General features: G+C 37.8%; 2 protein-coding genes, 1 long non-coding RNA gene and 1 pseudogene across 3 annotated transcripts; 2 read left to right on the forward strand and 2 right to left on the reverse strand.

The window, feature by feature from the left end:
* Positions 1 to 1,889: 1,889 nt before the first annotated feature.
* Positions 1,890 to 12,664, forward strand: LOC120203175 (epidermal growth factor receptor substrate 15-like). The gene is given in 14 exon segments (XM_039203521.1): positions 1,890 to 2,410; positions 3,086 to 4,065; positions 4,067 to 4,224; positions 5,024 to 5,242; positions 5,338 to 5,594; positions 5,980 to 6,054; positions 6,372 to 6,443; positions 6,528 to 6,626; positions 7,080 to 7,151; positions 7,228 to 7,342; positions 10,929 to 10,997; positions 11,100 to 11,394; positions 11,481 to 11,562; positions 11,964 to 12,664. Coding segments are annotated over 14 exon segments (3,099 nt in total). The 5' UTR covers positions 1,890 to 2,275; the 3' UTR covers positions 12,435 to 12,664.
* Positions 12,665 to 13,053: 389 nt separating this feature from the next.
* LOC120203178 lies at positions 13,054 to 13,379 on the reverse strand. The gene is made up of 2 exons (XR_005523792.1): positions 13,341 to 13,379; positions 13,054 to 13,260 (listed from the first exon to the last, which is right to left on the reverse strand). It is a non-coding gene; the product is annotated as an uncharacterized LOC120203178 (long non-coding RNA).
* A 1,591-nt stretch (positions 13,380 to 14,970) lies between these two features.
* LOC120203171 lies at positions 14,971 to 16,393 on the forward strand (annotated as a pseudogene).
* A 413-nt stretch (positions 16,394 to 16,806) lies between these two features.
* On the reverse strand, positions 16,807 to 19,704 carry LOC120203176 (F-box/kelch-repeat protein At5g42350-like). Its single transcript, XM_039203522.1, has 2 exons — positions 19,477 to 19,704; positions 16,807 to 18,874 (listed from the first exon to the last, which is right to left on the reverse strand). The coding sequence occupies exon 2, from the start codon at positions 18,789 to 18,791 to the stop codon at positions 17,070 to 17,072; it is 1,722 nt and encodes a 573-aa protein (XP_039059453.1). The 5' UTR covers positions 18,792 to 18,874; positions 19,477 to 19,704; the 3' UTR covers positions 16,807 to 17,069.
* Between the last annotated feature and the right edge of the window lie 1,935 nt (positions 19,705 to 21,639).

The following is a 21,639-nucleotide window of genomic DNA, read 5'->3' on the forward strand; positions in this document are numbered from 1 at the left end:
AGGGTGCTGACATGACAGTCCAATGGTATTGACATGGTAGTCTAGGGTGATAGATTAATGTGTTGGGTGACATAACAGATTGGCTAAATTTGTAACTGAAACATGATTGATGGATTGCCACGTCAGCATTATGGACCGTCACATTAGCATTGTGGATCGTCACGTCAGCATCGTGAATTGACACGTATGTACTATAATGTTAACGACAAAAAAAATTGGTCAAAGGGTCATTTTAAATTTTTTTCCCGAGTTGGAGAGTCGTATTAAAAAAAAATATGAGGGCTATGTTGAATCTTTTTAAAAGTACAAGGAACTCTAATGCCTTTTTATCTTCATGTTTTTTTAGTAAATTGTATAATTAATAATTTTGCTTTATTTTGCTCTGACCATTCAACTTTAACAAGTTATAATTTAATCATTTATATTTATAATTAATTATAAAATGATCAAACCACTTTCACACATAACCACCGTTAACTTCAAGCCCCTCCTCTTTATCATCATTACCAAAAGCAATCATCTAAACCACACTAGCCGCAAAGGTCCATACCTCTCAATACATCAAACTTTATCGTCAATTGATATTTACAGCGAACACTTAATTCATTGTAATAAATCATAAAAAAAAAATCCCTATCACCTCCTTGGCACTATCATCTTTCGTTCGTTGTTTTTTTTAACAATGTTGTTGCTAAGGTAGTACTATCAATAATCATCATTCAAAAACTAAAATCAAGTGACCAAAAACTAAAGAGGAGAAATAAGAAAGGACTACTTATCGAATTTTGGTATAGGACTTGGGTTGCCAATTTCAATAGGTGAAACAAATAACACATTCACTTTGATGGCCATCTGAGAGATCGGATGAAGTGAAGTTTAAAGGCTCAAGGGTTGATTTACAACATTTGAAGACTTTGGTTTTTTTTTTTTTTAAGAAAAAATTGAACTGAGAAAGCACAATAAGATAGAAATAACTAAGATTTGGCGACTTTCATCATAGAGACAACGTCGAACAACAGAAGTAATGTGGTGGTTTGGGTTAGAGATGGGCACAAGTTCGGAATTCGATAGGTTCAAGTTTTGAACCGATTTAATTTTATTGAGTTATTTTTTGGGATAGAGTTAGTCATATTTGAGTTTAGAGTGAAATATATATGTTTTAAATATTTTCAACTATTTAATAAAGGTCGCTTAAGTATTCTATAGTCTCTGATACTCGAACCTAAAATATATAAGAATAATATCAATTCATTTAACCACGGAGATAATTTAGTTTATGTTGAAATGTTTTTTATTTTTTCTATAATTTATATTTTAAATAAAGTTTAATGTGAATTAAAAAGTAAATTTTTAGTAATATTTCATATTATTAATATTATAAAAATTAATATCTAAGTGATTACTTTTATAATCGATCGATAACGTAAATAATTAAAATATAACTCCCAAAAATTGAATGATCAAAATTTTAAAAAAAAATCATGGTTTGTGTAGTTTATCTTTAATTTTTAGAAATAAGGTTGTTAGAAGTTTATAAGTTTGAAAAATATTTATAAAAGTAAAAAGATGACATTTAAAATAAAAATATATTAAAAAACGCAATATGAATGTCATTATGTTTATAAATATATATTCATATCTAATATAATGCTAAAGAGATCCTTAACCATCCTCGCAACGCAAGCAAAAGTTGAAGGCTTGAGTTGGAGGATTCTCTGCTGACCGCGGCAAGTGGCAGATAAAGCCAAGACAATGGGAATTTCTTGTCTAAAGTAATGTACTCTACCTTGTACGATCCAAGAAAATTTGAACTTTGGGTTTTGGGCTAAATGCAAAACCACGATAAAAAAATATCATCCTAAAATGGTTCACAATCTCTTGTTCATGGCGATTTCTAGACCCAGCCCACCAAGCCCACATCATCTCTGAATCCGATTGTCTCTCCTACTTCACCCATTTCTTAATAATTTAGCCAACGATCGTTTTGATCTCTTTTTCTCCTCCTCTTCTGCCTCGTCTCTTGTTTCTATTTCCTCACCTCTCCTCGATCTAACCACCAAAACACCGTGAATCCCATCTCATCTTCACTCTCCGTTTGATTCTGTACACTTTTTGAATTTTGTTTTCGAAATGTATTTCCTATTTTTTGATTCAATTGTTTCCCCGTGTACTCAAGTTTGTGATCTGATCCTGGATTTTATTGTTCTAGCTTGATCTGGGAAAGTTATACGATTAGTTCGGAATCTGCTTCGATTCTTTGTTTTGGGGCGTTGAGATGGCGGGGCAAAATCAGGATCCATTCGAATCTTACTTCAGGAAAGCAGATTTAGATGGGGATGGCAGAATTAGTGGAGCTGAGGCTGTTTCTTTCTTTCAAGGATCCGGTTTGTCCAAACAAGTCCTCGCTCAGGTCCCTTTACCTCTCTCTCTCTCTCTCTCTCTCACGTTTCATTTTCTATTATAATCGGGATTTCTGGGAACTTACCGAATTTAGGTTAGATTGCATTTGATTGTAACATGGTGAAATTTCTCAATAAACGTAAACATTTTGTAGCTGTTTTTCTCTTGTACAATTATCAGTCTGCTTCTTCAGATTTCTCTTGACCAACTTGTCCATTGCTTATGTGGAATTTGTTCCTTTTACTAGTTACTACGTCAATAATTTTTCAAATGGATAAGGTTTCGATTGTACTGAGATGCATGTCTTGCTGGCTGAAGTTGCAATTGACAGTAGAACTTAATTCATTCGTTATAGGGACTTTTTCTAGTTGTTTTGTGACTATGTTTCTTATGGATGCTTTAAATGTTTAAACTTTCCTTTGCTAGCCGCTGAACCAGTGACCGTCAGTTTGTTCTAGATTTTATTAATGTACTGCCTGTTAAACAAAACTTGCATAGTGAATGGCATAGTTTAGGGATTGGAAATTTTAATTTCTAGATTTTTGTGTTGGATTAGTACACATCTAGCCGTTATACATGCTCTATAGTGATTCGTGTACCCTATACCTCTTTTTTGTATTAATTTATTAAAGCAAGGAGTTTAATATTATGGATTCATTCATATTGTTTTATCCAATGATTTCAGATATGGACATATGCTGATCAAAGCCATAGTGGTTCCCTAAGTAAGCCAGAGTTTTTTAATGCTCTCAAGCTTGTGACTGTAGCACAAAGGCGTGAATTAACACCAGACATTGTCAAGGCAGCATTATACGGTCCTGCTGCAGCAAAAATTCCAGCGCCACAAATTAATTTTCCTTCTACATCCGCTCCACAGATGGGTGCAGCTATGCCAACATCCTCTTCAAGTCCTGGGTTCAGAGGACCAGAAGCTCCAAATGCTGGTATGGGCCAGCAGCAGTTCCCTTCTCAACAAAACCTGTCAATGAGACCCCCGCAAACCATGCCTACTGCACCTGCCCTGCGTCCTCAAGGTATTGTAGCTCCCGAGTTTTCTAGGGGAGGTAGTACAGTTGGTCAACCTCAAGCTATGTCCGCTGGTATGACTTCCCTTTCGCATCAATCTATGCCCACTGGTATGACTTCCCTTTCGCATCAATCTATGCCCACTGCTGCAACTGGTCCTGGTTTCACAAATCAAAATATGCCAAGCAATTGGCTTGCTGGAAAGACTGGTGTAGCTTCAACTGGGCCAGGAGGGTTCACTCCATCAACAGCACCAAAGCTTCAAACAGCAGTTTCGTTGCCTTCCCAGCCTACTGCTAATGATTCTAAAGCATTGGTTGTTTCTGGAAATGGACCTGCTTCTAACTCCACATTTGGAGGTGATGCATTTTCTGCAGCCTCATTTATGTCAAAGCAAGAATTATCTGCACAAACCTTTGCTCCGCACAGTGCACCCACCTCATCAGGGGTTAGACCAGTTTCAAGTGTGCCCCAACCATTAGTTAAGTCCAACTCTCTTGACTCATTGCAAAGTACATTGTCTGTGCCTTATGCTGGTAGTCAAAGTCAAAGGCCATACCCTTCTTTAATCTCAGGCCAGCAAGCTTCTTCTCAAAGTTCCTCCTCTATTACACCATCTGGAATCTCTGTTGGAGCTGGGTGCTACTTCGAGCAGTTCCCAGCCTCCATGGCCAAAAATGAAACCATCTGATGTTCAGAAATATACAAAAGTGTTCATGGAAGTGGACACTGACAGAGATGGGAAAATAACTGGTGAGCAGGCGAGGAATCTATTTTTGAGTTGGAGGCTACCTAGAGGTATGGTCACTTCATATGTTGTTATTACTCAAATTAGTTTCTGAGATATGAATGTGATGCATGACATAGATGGCATTATCTGCTTAGCTTGTGTAACATGTATGGTGATTTCTTATGCATGAGAAATAGTGTTAGGAATTCCCTGTCGTCAAATGCTAAAAGCCCAAAACATATATTTTGTTATTGTACTGTGGTCTGACGGCTTTTTTTTTCTTCAGAAAATTTGTGTGAATATTATCATTATCATTTGGAGTTATATAGATAAAGGTTTGTTTTTAATTATGCTGGTTATTAAGATTTTATTCTGTGAGTTTTAGAGAAGACCAAATTTTCTGATTTTTATTTTTCACTTGATTACGAAAGTAGAGTTCCTTCCTAATTTATAGAACTCTAGAGAACAATCCTAAGTAAAGTAAACTTCTCTATAAAACTGATTTAGAGATAAGACTAAGAATTTGAATTTCAAACTAACTTACAGATATTTAGGAATCTATAATCTACATATTCTTGTAGGTTTTGGGTAGTAAAAGTACTTTTTGCTGCTAGGGTTGTAAGCTGATGTTACCTAGTTTTTTTTAGATGGTATCATTCCATAAATCCTTGTTTTGACTAAAATATTTTGGCATGAATCTTGCTGGAGAAGTTCTATCAGTGCAGTGTTTCTTTGAAATATTTCCTTGGTCGGTCCTGCTGGAATGCAGACCATTGTTATTCTGGTATTCCATGGTCGGTCCTGCTGGAATGCAGACCATTGTTATTCTGGTAAACATGTTTAACATTGTTATTTTGTCTTTTTCAGAGGTTTTGAAGCAGGTATGGGACTTATCTGATCAGGATAGTGATAGCATGCTTTCTTTGAGAGAGTTCTGTTTTGCTCTCTATTTGATGGAGCGGTATAGGGAAGGCCGTCCTCTTCCATCTGCACTCCCAAAAAATGTTATGTTTGATGAGACACTCTTGTCCATGACAGGCCAAACCAATGTTTCGTATGGAAATCCAGCTTGGGGTCCCAATCCTGGTAGAAGTTTGAATCTCTTCTAATCTCTTTAATTTTTTTAGTTCCCATTGTTGTCATCCAAGAATCATCTTGAAAAAAACGACTATTGCCATTAGGTTTCGGACAGCAGCCAGGAATGGGTGCCCAACCAGGGATGGGTGCCCAACCAGGGATGGGTGCCCAGCCGATTACTCACTCAACTGGTTTAAAACTTCCAATTCTTCCCAATGCTTCTGCTGATACTACTACAATGTCCAACCAACAAAAGCCAAGAGCACCTGTTTTGGATGACTCCTTTGGAACTCAAGTTGATAATACTGAACAGAATTCAGAGAACGGAACAGCCCAAGATCTAATGGCTAATGGAGACAAGGCATGACATCTTCAAGATAATGCTCAAATACTCACTCTCACTCTCACTCACTCTCACTCTCACTCTCACTCTCACTCTCACTCTCACTCTCACTCTCACTCACTCTCACTCTCACTCTCACTCTCACTCTCACTCTCACTCTCACTCTCACTCTCACTCACTCTCACTCTCACTCTCACTCTCACACACACACACAAACACTGGCACATACACACACATGTGGGCATGTACCCACTTATGTTGTTCCTTCTCCATTCTTCCATAGGTTTGGTGAGAGTTTTGAGGATTGTTTTATTAACACTTCTGAAAAGAATTTTTTTACCTAAGCTAGCCTTCCATAGCCTTTTGAGGATAACGAGGAGCATAATTCTTTGAAATTTGGCAGGTTAATGGAACTGAAAAAGTGATTTTGGATTCCAAGGAGAAGCTTGAGTTCTACCGTGAGAAAATGCAGGAACTTGTGAGTATTTTCTATTTCGCTTTTTTTTTTCTTTGGAGACACTTGTGCTTTTTTTGGGGGGGGGGTGTTTCTCATTTTGATTAAACCTGTAGTAAAGCTCCTCATTGTGGTTATAGAAAGAACTAGAACGACTAGTGTAGGGGTGTGCATGAATTTTACATTAATAATTCAACAACACTCTCGTTAAGATTTAAATGCAAAGCCTGATTGCTGATTCTTTTCCTAATTTAATTGGTGAATTGTATGCCAAGGCTGGGAAATTTTAGAACTTCAAAATTCAACCATTTTTATACTAGTTCCATTGTCCTTATGTTCAGGTCATGTATAAAAGCAGATGTGATAATAGACTGAATGAAATCACGGAAAGGGCAATTGCAGATAAGCGTGAGGTACTGCCTAAAATGTAAAGAAGTGTTCATCTCATTTATTTGGACATAATTTTATTGATTTCTGGCTAACAAGTTGTGTTGCAGGCTGAAATGTTGGCAAAGAAATACGAAGAGAGATACAAGCAAGTTGCAGAAATAGCTTCCAAATTAACAATTGAAGAGGCAAAATTTCGTGAGATTCAGGTAATCATTACTTTTTCTTTTATTCTTGAATGACCTTGAGTTGGTTTGGGCTATTTGAGCCGTTGTATTGGTTTAACAATTTGTATTGCATAGGGTTTTTTCACATGAATTTTCCTGGACTGAAATATCTAGATGTTGATATCCTCATCGTAATGCCCGAGTGTCTGTCAAGCCATCATCTTTTTTTCAGGATAAGAGGATATGACTTATTAACCTTTAAGCCTTGTTTCACATGTCTGGGTCTTTGTTCTTGTGTTTTTTCCTTTTTTTGCATCCTAAAATTATATTTCTGCATTTTAATCTAGTATGTCCTTCCATTCTTTCTTTAAATTGACATATGGCTACAACATTTGCCTACTAGCAACACGTCATCATGTAGTATGTAGGTCTTCATATCCCTTTCAGGCCCCCTTTTCTTAATTTCACCAACTTTTGTAATTGTCTTGTTTTTAGGAGAGGAAGACAGAATTGCACCAGGCTATTGTTAACATGGAACAAGGGGGCAGTGCAGATGGTATTCTTCAGGTAATTTAAACCTATCAACTAAATGTTGTTTGAATGAGTAAAATGTTCCAACACTGAGGCATCATCACTTAACTAGGTCCGTGCTGACCGCATACAATCGGATCTTGAGGAGCTAATGAAAGCCCTGACTGAACGAAGCAAGAAACATGGACATGATGTTAACTCAGCTGCAGTAATTGAGCTACCCACAGGTACCTTTTATCCTTTATTGATAAAGGTAGTTATTTCTCACAACTTTCATTGAGTGAAGACTTGTAGTGTAGTATGATATTTTTACCATCATGTTTGGTGTTCTTGCATTTTACTTTTTGATCCAACTTCTTGAGGGCCTAACCATATTGTAGTTCAATACTTCCTTTCAAAAGTTATTAGCTTGGTAATTCTGTGGAGATATTATTTTATTTGAGCATGTCTATGGTTGTGTTTGACGATCTATCTTACTGATTTTCATGGTTATGTCTATGGGCTGTGGACTATATATGGTGGCTCCCCCTATGACCCTAAACTTCTATATTTTGGTCTGCTCTCTGCTGTCATTTGGCTTGTTAATGTCTGTTTAGATTTTCTTTTGGCATGGAACCACGGTTTTATTTTCATTTTTGTTTTCGGTCTTTAAGAACCCTTTTTTTTATAGAAGTTGGAGGTCTCATTAAAAACTCCCTTCGTATTCGTCCACATACTAAGAAGTATGTTAATGAACATTGGAAGGAAGAAAAGAGTACCCAATATTTCATTGAATAAAACACCCATTACATATGAAAATACGAAATACCCTCAAACGGAGATTAACACCATTACAAAAAACATAACCACCTAAAACTCTCGCCTTCTCGGCCACAAAAGTCTAGAGGCAATCACCCTATACCTAAGATAAACCTCCAGCAAAAGAAAAACAACCCAACAGTTGATAGCATAACATTACATGAAAACAACACCTTAAACCATTAAAACGAAAACATCCGTCTCTGGAGGGAACTCCACAAATCACCAACATGATTCAAAATCACAAAAAAAATCAGCTCAAAAGTTATCTTCAATGAATCGAAACCACACTTCCTTCCCTTCAATCATGTATCCTTGCCACTTAATTCGGAACTCTTTTCTTTGTCTTGCATTTCTTCACCAAATGATTTGTTCTTAATTTCACAGGGATAGGGGCACCAGTGGGGTATCTTCCTTTAATTGTATTGCGTCTCTGGATAAACCATGAGAAGTAGTGAGACCCATCATAAGAACATCTTCCGTGGCCCTTAGGCTAACTCCATCAGAATGATCAACTGATTTATTAACTAGATGCTCCACGATATTTAATTTTGATTGATCCACAGCCTCCATTGTGTGAAACCCTGAATCTAAACAAGGAGAAGGAGACATTCCTAACCTAAAATCGGTAGATCCACTTTTAGTAAGATCATCCTCACTCATCACTTTTGACACTCTTTATGAGTGAAACCTTTTCTATGTGGGCACCTTCAATTGCAACATCTTCGACGGGGCAATTTAAAGCTGAGGATGACACCGACGATCCTGACAAAGAATTCTCCGACGTTGCCCAAAGAGAACAAATTAAATCTGAAGAATCATCGACTTCCTCAGGGATCCAAGAATTTGGTTTGAAAGAAGGCTCAACTTCATGCACCATGATTTTAAAAAAATTAGAACCGACCTTCAAACCCAATGACTCATCAATTCTCACTTTAGTCTCTGTGAGGATTTGAATTTTTGCACGATCAAAAGATGAAGGAAACTGAGTGCTTTCATCAATTGCTAATAATTTGCCCCACCTAGCTGCAATGTTCTTGAAAGTACCCCAATTCCACGCGTGAAAAGGAATCCCTTCGCAAACTACCCATACTCGACGACACTCTACAACTAGACTCTCTGACCAAACGTCAACTTTGGAAAACCACTCTGCAAGAGTCTCTGATTGTTCATTCTTCACCCTTCTCAACGTAGCAGAGTCCTCAAATATCATTAGAACTACATTTCCAGCAGCTCTCATTAACGAGAAACCCTTGAGTCCTTTCTCTTGCATTTGGCTAGCAAGATTGCCGATTTTGGTATAGTTCTTGCACCAACCCATTATGCAGTTATCCAAAACTTGAAGTTTAGCTTCGTCAACAACACCGTTTACTGTATAGAGATTATTTCTTGTAACAACTTCCATCTTAGGCCTTGGGTGAACAACTGGCGAAGACTTTATCCAAAAAGAATGTCTTGGGTTGTATTTAGCCAAAGAGACTCCTATTTTACTACCATCAATGCGAGCGCCATTCATCTTTGAGATTGCTTTCCTGGCTTCTCCAATTGTTGCAAAGCAAATGAAACCGAAACAAACCCCTTTGAATTTCTTTTGGTTGGAATGAAGGCATCAATAACCTGACCGTAGGGGCAAAATAACGATCCAAACCGCTTCCAATGGATCTTATCTGGTAAGTTATCAATGTATAACGTAAAGCAGCCAGTTCTATACCCATTATTGATTTTTGGATAGTCTTTCTTCCACCATTAATAAATACCGTGGAGATCCTGTGGTAGGTTTTCCGCCTCAGAAATCTGCGCAACACGCTCCTTACTTCAACCAACAAATCATCCCTATTCTTGTTTGTCACCAACACCATCCTCTCATATTCTTCCTCCACCACTGTACTACTCTGCTTCTTCCTCGCCTCTGCTTTCTGCACCATCGTTGCGTGCTGCCCATCTCTCTGCTTTTGTAGCTCCGCTTCAGTCACCTTCGGCAGTAGAATATCCACACGATTCGCCTTATTATCTGGTTTTTTCAAAGGTTTTGCGATCTCCTTTTCCTCTATCTCGGACTGACGGTGAGTCTTAGTCCGGCGAGAGGCGGCTTCAGCCTTTTTCTTGGTTACTTCATCGCGTTTCTTGGCCGTCCTTTTTGAAAGCAGAAGCTGTTGCTGTTCAAGACTTTTGGATGGATTTTTGTTTTGGTGTGGTGAAGCAAGACCCGCTTCAAGATCTTGGGAACTCATATCTTTTGCTTTTTTTTCTCAGGAGGAAGATGGGTAGGGTGAAGAAAAACAAAGTAAGAGGCCGAACAGAAACAAAATAGAAGATGTTGAAAAGGGTTGTTGGCGTGTTGGGTTTTGTAGTTTATTTTATTTTATTGGACTGTTTCACGTGTTGGATATGGCTTAAACTGCCGCTAAAGATCGGGGATGAATGTGGCTACCATGGTTGCTTTGTGAAGAGACGATTGCCGCATGGAGATGGAGATAGTAAAGATTAAGGCTTAACTGCTATGATTGTTCGCGCCGTCGTCGGAGAAGAAGCCTTGCCGACAGGCTAAAAGTCGAGGGGCCTCGGCCTAGATCCACTGAGTTGTAGGCTCTCCCTCATGAAACAAAGACTAGATCCTTGTTGCTGGCATCGAGACGATAAAACCTTGGAAGTTTGGTGGTCTACGGCCACCGGAGGTGGCGGCCGGCGTCGTCTGACGTCGGAGATGACGGTGGTGCGGCCACCTAAACTCCCAGCCAAAAAGAAGAAAGAGAAAATACACCTGTCTTAGGTCACCTTGATTCTAGAGAGAAGCGGGAGCTTCTCTCACAAACTTTTGAAATTCAAAATGGTAGTACATAAGTTGTCAATAAATCCATGTTTGCTAATTGTTGTAACTTGTAACTATTATCTTTGTTCATGTATGGTATGATCCTTCAGTTTTCTGTTTGTCTTTGTTTTTTATAATAAAGAAAAATTCATTTACTAATTAATTAGAGATCGTTTTTGCCTTTTCATATGCAATGCCTTTTGAAGGTTGGCAACCTGGAGTACCTGAGGGAGCAGCACTCTGGGACGAAGAGTGGGACAAATTTGAAGATGAAGGTACTTCCTTCCATTACTGTTTTAGGATTCTGCAAATGAAGTTATGCTTAACTCGACGGGGTTCTGTAACAATTTTATGTGTTTTTTCACTTCAAATTTCAGGATTTGGAAATGAGCTCACCATGGATGTGAAAAATGTGTCCGACTCTCAGAGAGGAAAAGCATCTCCGAATGGTAGCTTGACCCCTGATTCCTCCTATGTGAATGGAAAAACTGGGAATCTCTTCAGTGCTGAATATGCCTTTGAGAGCGAGTCTGCATATGCACACAGTGAAGATGAATCCGCCAGAAGTCCTCATGGTAGTCCTGCAGAGAGAAACTCTCTAGAAAGTCCATCTCGACAATTTTCTGATGACCATTTTGAGAAGAGTACTGAAGCAGATTCAGAAAGACATCGGTATGGATGCATAGAACTTTTTAGTTTGTAGTTGACTATTTTTGTCTTTCACTCTTGCTAGCTAACTTAATTTTTTTTCTGCACAGAAGTTTTGATGAATCAGGATGGGGGACCTTCGATAATGATGATACGGACTCTGTCTGGGGATTTAATTCTGTTAATACCAAGGTGACCCTGAACTTCTTAAAGCGCACTTTTTATTTTAGGTTACAAAGATATTGTAGATTTGCCATTTATGTAGAATGATGAATCGAATGGTATATACAATGTATGGTGGCCATGGGGTAAAAATAGTAAATAGTTTGGGATATTTTGTTGATTTGTCTAAACTTTATAGATGTCTTTTAACTTTTAATATTTTGTGAAGTTTTATGCCAAGATGTAACACGCCCGTAACCTTGTTCTCAGCTCTCTGTCACAAGGCATAAACCTGGCTGATTTACCTAGCTTAGCCTCAACAAACTCTGGTTCTTTTGTGTTTAATATATTTTTGGTGTACTCATTATGATCCTTTCTCGGTCTGACGTGTTGAAATGTATTAATTCTTGATCTTTAATGTCACATGGCAGGACGTGGATTCGGAGCACAGAGACTTTTTCGGATCAAGCGATTTTGGTGTACACACAAGAACAGAATCACCTCGTGCAGATAGCTTTTATGATAAGAAGAGTCCATTTACATTTGAAGACTCGGTTCCCAGCACTCCGGCCTCCAAATTTGGGAACTCTCCATCAAGGTTCAGTGAGACGTCAAGGGATTTTGACAGTTTCTCAAGGTTTGATTCCTTCAGCATGAATGATGGTGGATTTTCAACGCAACCTGATAGGTTCACGAGGTTCGACTCCGTAGACAGCAGCAAAGACTTTAGCAGTGGATTTTCACGGCAACCCGAAACGCTCACTAGGTTTGATTCCATAAATAGCAGCAAAGACTTTGGCCATGGATTCTCATTCGATGACTCCGACCCGTTCGGCTCCAGCGGCCCATTTAAAGTCTCATCGGACCAACATAGCCCGAAGAAAGATTGGCGCGCTTTCTAGCTGGTAATCCAAAAGGTAAAGAGAAGTAATTTTCACGCGGGCTCTTCTATTCATTTGCTGTTTTTGTTTGGTTGGCTACCTTTTTGCTATGCACTGTTGTGTTTAAATATTTGTGCAGAGCATGGAATTGGATTGTTGTAAAGTTGTGGCTGTATTTCTTTTATATGGCGCGACATTTTTTTTGGCAACTTGGCATGCCAGAATAGTGATTGAAAAATAATCAAAAACTCAAAATTTTCTAGCTATGTCTGCTCTGCCTTCTCGTCCCACTTAAGTTGTAGATGATCAAGGCTTGTTCTGCAGTAATAATCTATTATGTTTGTAGAATATAACTTTAGGGTGAATTGCACCTGACATCCCCAAATTGTAGAATATAACTTTAGCGTGAATTGCACCTCACAATTCAAGTCCCCAAAATGCATGTTATTATGATTATTAATACCTTCATGCAACCTATGTTCAATCAAGAATACATTTCATGTAAACCAAATACTTGAACAAGGGGGCAACAGCCTCCAAAGTCTACAAGATATAAATGTAACAAGCATAAAATTAAATTATGTTATGAGTGCATTCACCTCAGAACTATACATACTTCTCTTCTTCTTCTCTCTATTGGAATATCGACACGTATGTCCGAGTTGTTAAGTTCAGAAGAGAGGAAAAGCATAGCAGGTGGTAGCATAAATGGAGGCATGCTTTGTGCAGAGTTACCGGAATGAGAACTATTTTTCATCCTTACTGCCTCCCGATTTCTTGTTGAGTTTATCGAAAGCACAGAGCATTTCCGAGCATGTGTTTGCTATCTCTACAATTGTATCTTGTGCTGCAATAGTATGATATATCTTGTAAGGGAACTTTCATCTTGTACTGTACGTGTTCGAAAGCATTGAGTTGAGTGCGCACCTGATTCAAATGATAGCTGGGCGGAGACAGCGATTTAGATCTCTCCTTTTGAACCTAAACCGGAGACAGAAAGTTTACCAAAATGATTCCAAGGGGAAGTCTCACGTGCGGCAGCCTAATATACGGCTAAGGAAAAACGCTACCGGTTTTGTTATTATTGGGCGCTTTACCGGTTTGGTAATAATATTTTATGTAGCGTTTTACCAGTTATATTACCAAGCTAAGTAAAGCGCTCAATAATGTTTTGGGTAGAAATAATAATGTTTCCGGTAATTTTTTTACCGGTTTTGTTAAAAAAATAACAAAACCGGTAGCGCATTTCTTTAGCCGTATATTAAGGCCGTCGTACGGTAGAACTTCCCGATTCCAAGTAATTGTTTCTATATCCAAATTTACTAAATTAAACTGGAAAATCTTTCCTGGCTAAGTTTCTTTAATAGATATATCACATATCACAGAAAAAGGTCTTTCTAGTTAGCCCTGGAAACAAACCAAAAGAGATGCTTCACTGCCACTCCCAAATAACAAAGACGAGCATTCTCCAATTTCAAAACTCAAATCAAATGCAAAACAACAACAAAAATGGCGTGAGAGTGAGTAAAAGAAGACACAATCTAAAGGCATTCCCTAGTTTAAAGTTTTAAAAGAATCAAAACCATAAACAGGCTCCATAAGTGTGGTAGGATACTTACTGGTCGTCAATTTCACACGAAGCTTTATTCTCCGACGATGTCTTCTCCTCTTTACACAAACATAAGCAGAATGTGAGAAACCATACCAAACCATTAAGAAGCAGTTATGTTTTGCAATTACAGTACCCATCACTTGGTTTCAGCATAAAATTACCCAAGATTTAGCCTAACAACAATAGTTCCAAAATCTTTTCTTTGCAAATAGTTTCAGCTTTAAGTAGTTTTCTGTCTATGTGGTATGCATGTTGACAGCCAAAATGAGCGTCAACTTCTATATAGAGGGCGAAAAGCGTACCAGAAAGCTGGGTAGCACCCCTGTGTCGTAGCTGTGGATGCGATTTGTCCTGGCTAGATTGTTCCTCTCCCAACAACTTCTCATTACCAGATCCCCATTTACATAACGTGAAGTGCGGTTCTACAGAGTCAATTACTACAGATCATGAATCGAATAAGTTCTTTATAGAAAAAAAGATAGAAAACAAATAAACCCTATGATTAATGCCTCAATACGAGTGAGAATTCAGTGCTACAAGCCTACAATATAACCTTCTCCAGTGTAGTTCGCAAAGGCAGCTTAAATCACTCTTCCAAAAAGAATTAAATCCGAATTCAATTACTTCGGTAGATAAAGCTGATAAATACCATTTCCTTCATCTACAAACAATGATGTAGCAGAAGGATGAGACGTATGAACTAACAAGACAGTGTTCACACGATAAGAACCCGTGGAATGTCGAGCACTCGCTAGTTCAAACCATCCCTGTATTTGGTATTTCAAATATTAAAACAAAAAGAAAAGAAAAAAAAACACAACAAGATCAATGCTGGGTGACATAAACATCGGGGATGGACAGAAGGGGGCTGAGTCTGACACCTCTCTGAAAATTTCAAATTCTCATATAATTTAAATATTTTCTTTGAATTTATTAATAAATCTATTTCTTGTCAAAGACCTCTTTACTGTTGGGGCTAATCAGCTTCCCATGCGACTTAAAGAAGTCTCCGCCACTATTCTGTCCAATGTTGTAAACTCGGGATATGATGTCGGCTCCATTCCTGTTGGACAGGACCATCAGACTCTTGTATCTGAAGACAATGTCCATAACTTACTTCATCTAATCAGCAACACTGGTCCAACAATCGAGTTCAAACTTCTTCAAGTTCTTGTGGGACTCACTAGTTCTCAAACTACAGTTCTGAATGTTGTTTGCTGTAATTAAAAGCTCCGGAGCAACTATCAGTTTGGTTCAGTTTATAGAGGTCACGCAGCAGGATTTGCGAATGGCGTGCATAAAACTTCTGCAGAATCTCTCTCCTTACATGAGTCAGGAATTAGCAGATGCACTACGTGGCACGGTTGGTCAGCTCAGCAGCCTAATTAGAGTCATATCGGAAAACACAGGAATTTCCGAAGAACAGGCAGCAGCTGCTGGCCTCTTAGCTGAACTGCCGGAGAGGGATTTGGGCCTCACGAGGCAAATGCTAGATGAAAGTGCATTTCAGTTGATCATCTCTAGAGTTGTCAAAATCAAGCAAGGAGAGACCAGGGGCACCCGCTTTGTAACACCATTCCTCGAAGGACTTGTTCGTGTGCTTGCAAGGGTTACTTTTGTCTTGTCGGATGAGCCTGATGCTGTTGCTCTTTGGCGTGAGTACACTCTTGCAACGTTATTCATCGAATTGCTTCAGGCCAATGGTCTTGACAACGTCCAGATGGTCTCTGCCACCGCTTTGGAGAACTTATCTCAAGAATCCAAAAGCTTGACAAGATTGCCGGAGTTGCCACCACCCGGAGTCTGTGCTTCTATCTTTCCATGTTTTAGCAAACAGGCTGTCATAACAGGACTGTGTCGTGTTCACCAGGGAACATGTTCACTTAAAGAGAGCTTTTGTCTTTTGGAAGGACAGGCTGTACATAAGTTGGTTGCGCTCTTGGACCACACCAACGCGAAGGTGGTTGAAGTAGCACGTGCTGCACTTTCCACCTTGTTGGATGGAGTTGCTATTGAGCAGGGAGTGTTCGTTTTGTGCGAGGCAGAGGCAATTAAGCCCATACTCGACGTGTTACTCGAGAAACAAACAGAGAACTTGAGGAGAAGAGCAGTTTGGGTTGTTGAGAGACTTTTAAGAACCGAAGATATAGCATATGAAGTTTCTGGAGATCAAAATGTAAGCACTGCACTTGTCGATGCCTTCCAGCATGCTGACTACAGAACCCGGCAGATTGCCGAGCGTGCCCTGGAGCACGTTGATAAGATCCCAAATTTCTCCGGAATATTTCCGAACATGTGATAATTTATTGTATTGCTCTCCTGCATAATTGGGTGAGTATCAACGTGTATGTATTTTCAATTTCATCCTTTGTCTTAAATGGATAGTTTTGTAAGTAGATATTAGTGTATATTGATGGATTTCCCACTTGTAGAGGGTTTCAAGAAATTGTTCATTTGTTTTTATGATGTTTTCATTGACCTTCATCACTTTACACGAACTACCTATTGTTTTTGGCATTGAATGTTGTAGGCCTTTAGTTCTTTTATTGCCGTTTTGAGTTCCTCGATCATCTGAAATTTTCTGATTCGAACAAAACCCCATGGTGGATGTTCATTACCTCTGACTCAAACTCGAACTCAATCTTTATTTAGTTTGAAATTGAGCTCGAACTCTTCATGCACTCGTCCAACTCTACTGTTCGATGTCAAGTAGAACCTACTATTAATTGTAGAGCTCAAGTTCTTAAAGGAAACATGGCAGAAATTTATTAAGATGCAACAGAAGCAAAATGAAAAATAAATAATCCGTCTATGAACAATGCTGAAGAAATTCTGTGAAGATTACTACAAATGACCATACCTGTGCTACCACTGAATAAAGCACTAGAGACCAGATGTGGTCGCCATCTTACAAATTGTGGAAATTCAAAGAAATAAATACGAAAAATTCACAGGCCAAAAGAAATGTATGCGCAAAATCCCCGATCAAGCAGCTGTGATGTTTTATAATTTTCCGATTGAATTGCAGTGCGTTGCTGAAGGCATTATAGATGTAGCACCGCCATTGTCTTAGTTATGCAGGAAGAAGAATCTAATTCATGAGCCAAGTGATTCCTAGAAATACGGCTCCAACTCATCTCCACATTAGACACATAACACAAAGTTAAGAAATCCAACACCTGACCAAATATTTTAAACATTTCAACCCCGAATATTAAGTTCCTGTCGGCAACGAAAACAGGGTTCCAGTCCATTGGAGCATCAGGGTGCACCGAGACCTCGGTCCATGTAAGATACATCAGGTCTAGCTCCCACAATTTTCTCACGGCCTTGTTTCTCCGACCAATTTGCCCATCTCCCTCACACCAAGAGACATAAAACACAAACAAGTGACCATTACAAGAAACAAGTTTTGGATAGTGCTCGTGAACATGGGGAGGAAATGTTGAGGTTTGGATTCCAATCCAGAAGCCTCTTTCTATGTCATAACCAGCTAACTTGTCATTGTCGGAGCAGACATAGAACATCCCATTACAAACGACCCCAGCACAAACAATCCCAAAGTCTAAAGGCAGCTTCTGGATTTCAGTCCATTTATTTGATACAGAGTCATAGATTTCACCAGAATTCAATGGCTCATCCCAAGATCCAAGACCTCCAACAGCAATCAACACAAATCTTTTACAACCCTTTGTATTTGCTTGTTCACTTCTCTGTCTTATAAACTTGTACGATTTTCTATTTGGTAATGATGAAGGCTCATTTACATCAAAAGCATTTCTATACTGGCGTCTGAGTGAAAGCTTGTGAGGATCCTCATAAACATCTGACACCCCACCAACTCGAGATCTAGGAAACTGCCTATCATGTCGATTCTTATGGCTTTGAATGATTGAGAAATCTGAACAGACCTCGGATACTCCTAAAATAGGCGTTGATCTAGCATATCTCATAGATGAAGCTTTGCGCCAAGATTTGGTGAGAGGGCTAAAGACCAATACACCTTTCTGCGTCTTGAATGAGCTCCTATCCACCCTCCCAATGTAGTTTATGCTTGAACAACCTCCAACGATATAAACATCATCCTGCATACAGGCAACTGAGAACATGAACCTTCCTCTGAGGATATCAGCACCAATCCTATGCCATTGATCTTGAGACACATCCAGTGCATGTATCTCCCCAGAGCAATAGCCGCCTTTAACAGCACCAAAGAGAAACAACCATGGCTTTTGACATGAACCTTCTCGTCTCATCTGCAAAAACCTAGGAGTCGTAGTCAAGTGTCTCCATTTCTTGCACACGAGGCGGGTATTCATAAGGCTTGTCAATGGTAGTCTCACCAAGCACATCTCAAGAATATCATCTGGAAGAAAGATATGCATCCCACTGTTTCGTACCGATTCGTCAAGATCTAAATCCTTTCTATTGCTCCTCTTCCAAAACTTCTCCTCCATGCCAAACGAGAAGCAATCGAAATTATTTTCCTCAATATCACAAATTGATTTGTACAGCTTTCCTTCTTCACTGATACTCGGATCACCAAATTCCTCACCTGTGTCAGCACCGACTTTGCAACCACCACCTCTACCATATAGAGTTAGACATTTCAGTGAAACCCCTCTCACCTTATCATCTTCATCCCCTTCAACTCTATGGTTTTTCTTCCTCAACTTCTGGATAACACTCCTCACAAGCCGTTTAAACACAGTCAGAGCCTCAAAATCCTGACCAAGCGATTCCTCATTCGCGCTCTCAGCAAACATGATAGTCTCAAATTCTGGGCATGCAAAGGTGCACACCCTTTTCTATACTGCTAGCTGAATTTTGGTTACTTAAACCCTTGCATCTACAGAAAAAAAAAACAGGCCGATGAGGTTGCAGCCAGAGGGACATAGAAAGGGGAAAACAAGTATTAGCAAAGAGTTAAACTAAAACAAGAAAGGCTGGAGCCCTTGCCTCCCTAGTACTACTAATAAACTTATTAATCAGATAACAAAGACTCAAATAAGACAAATATCCAAATACTTAATGCAAAGACCATACACTGAGTTTGATTAGCGATTACTTCCAAAAAGAATCAGAAAAGAAGGCTAAGGCTATGGCATATGAAAGCAAATCGAAACTAATGATGTGAAAGCCAAACAAGAACAGCAATGAATATCATCACGTTTCATTACTTCCAGAAAACACACGTCGGCAGCGATAATTTAAGGTAGAATTCAGCTAAAATCAACGTTTTCTCAGGAATAAATCCTTGTTCACAGATCCATATACTTCATTTTTAAAAATCTCACTCGTTTGGATCAGATCCTAATGAGATCGCCAGATTTCCTTTTCCATTTCATTTCAAAGCAAACCAATGGCACTAATTCAGCTCAACAAATGATTCAAACGAAAAAGACTAATTTCTGAGAAACCTAAATTCTTAAAACGAGAGAAGAAACTTACACTGCAACAACGACAAATCGAGGGTTGCGATCAACAAAAGAAGCAAGAAGAAACACGAAAAACAATTAAGCTGAGAAGGATTGATGATTAGAATCCACTGATAAATTAAATTAACGAAAACGAGAGTTTGGTTGGTAAAGCGACTCGGCACCGATTGAAAAGAAAACGACCCATCAACTCAGCTCAACTCAAAATACTCGACTCAGCCCTTCGCTTTACCCTTTTGGCCATTATCCCTCTCTTTTATATTTATTTAAACATTATTCAACTTCCCATGAAGCTTCCATTAAAGAAGAGAAATGATCACACGCAGCTTTAATATACGATAAAAAAATTATTTTTGATTATTATTTAAATAATAAAATCGAAAAATAAAATCAAAAATATTATTAAACGTTACTAATTTTGTAATTATTAGCTTTTTTTTTACCGAATTTGATAAAAATAACTAAAAACATTATTAATCGCTATCGATTTTGTTATTGTTAGGTATTTTTATCGTAAATATTAAAAAAATTAATATTTAACCTTCTATTTTTTTAAACATTTTCAATAAAAGTACATAATAATAACAAAATCAATAGCGTCTAATAATATTTTCAGTTATTTTTATTAAATCCAGTAAACAATTCAATAATAACAAAAATCGATAACGTCTAATAATGTTTTCGATATTTTTTACATATTTTATTATTTAAACAATGATAAAACTTACAAAACTTTTTTTTTACTGTATATTATTGCTGCACGTGATCATTTCCCTTCCATTCTTATATTATATGCCACGCCTTTCACAATTTTCATTATCGTGCAAGACAAAATCACAGCCGTTGATCAGCTTTAGTTGGCTCGGCTCTCCATGATCTAGCGGCTGTGGTGTTTCTCAATAACAGGCAGTCATATTTTCGTTTCATTTTTTTAATTAATATTTTTGTTTCTTCTTTTCCTTTTTTCCTTAAACAATCCTCAAAAGGTGGTGTAATAGCGGTTTAGATCCCTCTAATTAGTCTACTTTATTTAATCTTTTTACTTTAATTTGAAATAATTCATCATTTACTTTTATAAGTTATTATAGGTATAAATCAATAATATCGATAATTTTTGTCGTTAAAGTGATTACATGAATTCTTTTAATGTTATTTGAAAATATATTTTAGTTATATTATATTTATATTTTTTTACTTTTTAATTGTAAGTTTTAAAAACACAGGAATTAAATATGATTCAATTAAAATATAGGGATCGTACATTTTGCATATAGCATATGGACTGATAAAAGAATTTGACCTAAAATAAAAGTACTAATCATATATAAATTAAAGAGAAAGTGACTAAAAATTAAACCTAGAAGGTTAAAATAAAATAAATAAAGAATAAAGGTTGTCTCAAAAGATTGGGTTGGGGGCTCTAATTAGAATTCTTAATTTTCCTGTGTAGACACACGAATCGTCGAATGTTCGAGTTTAAAAAAACATAAATTGATTTGTTTACTTAAATTGATTTGAAAAATTTGATCTGAATTATTTTACTCGTAATTTTATAGATTCGATTTAAAAAAAATTAAACTTGAGGCTTATAAAATAAAATTCAAATAATAACTTAAATAATGACACTTTAGTAATTTTGTGGATTAATTTCTAAATTTGAGTAGAATCTCTTAACTTCGTATGATATATATAAAAAAAATTATAGAGAAATATTTATGTATTGTATATGAATATTATAGAAAATTATTTAAATTAGAAACAAATGATACAATGATATTATATGTATTTGCAAATAATTTTAAAATATTTATTAGTGGAAAACATCAACCCTAACGAAAACCCTAGGGCTGTAAACCCTAACGTGCCGTCCAGCCAGAAATCATACGATCACTCTGGCGGTAGACCACCAGAAAATATCCTGAACATCACTGCAACGCCGGGAAGAGAGAGGCCTTTTCCTCACAATCCCCTAGACGATGTGCATGCTATCAAGAAGGGGTGCGGCGGAGCAGTTACGGGCAATAATATAAAGGTGCAAACTACAACAATGGAGAGTAGGGGTATAAACAAACCGAGTCGAATTCGAATATTACCGAGCTCAACTTGAACTCAAAAACTCGCGAACCTTAAATTTTCAAACTTGACTCGAACTCAAAAAAACTCAAACTCAAAAAAC

Source organism: Hibiscus syriacus, unplaced genomic scaffold, assembly GCF_006381635.1.
Source record: "Hibiscus syriacus cultivar Baekdansim isolate YM2019G1 unplaced genomic scaffold, ASM638163v2 tig00009107_pilon, whole genome shotgun sequence".
In the NCBI taxonomy this organism is placed as follows: domain Eukaryota; kingdom Viridiplantae; phylum Streptophyta; class Magnoliopsida; order Malvales; family Malvaceae; genus Hibiscus; species Hibiscus syriacus.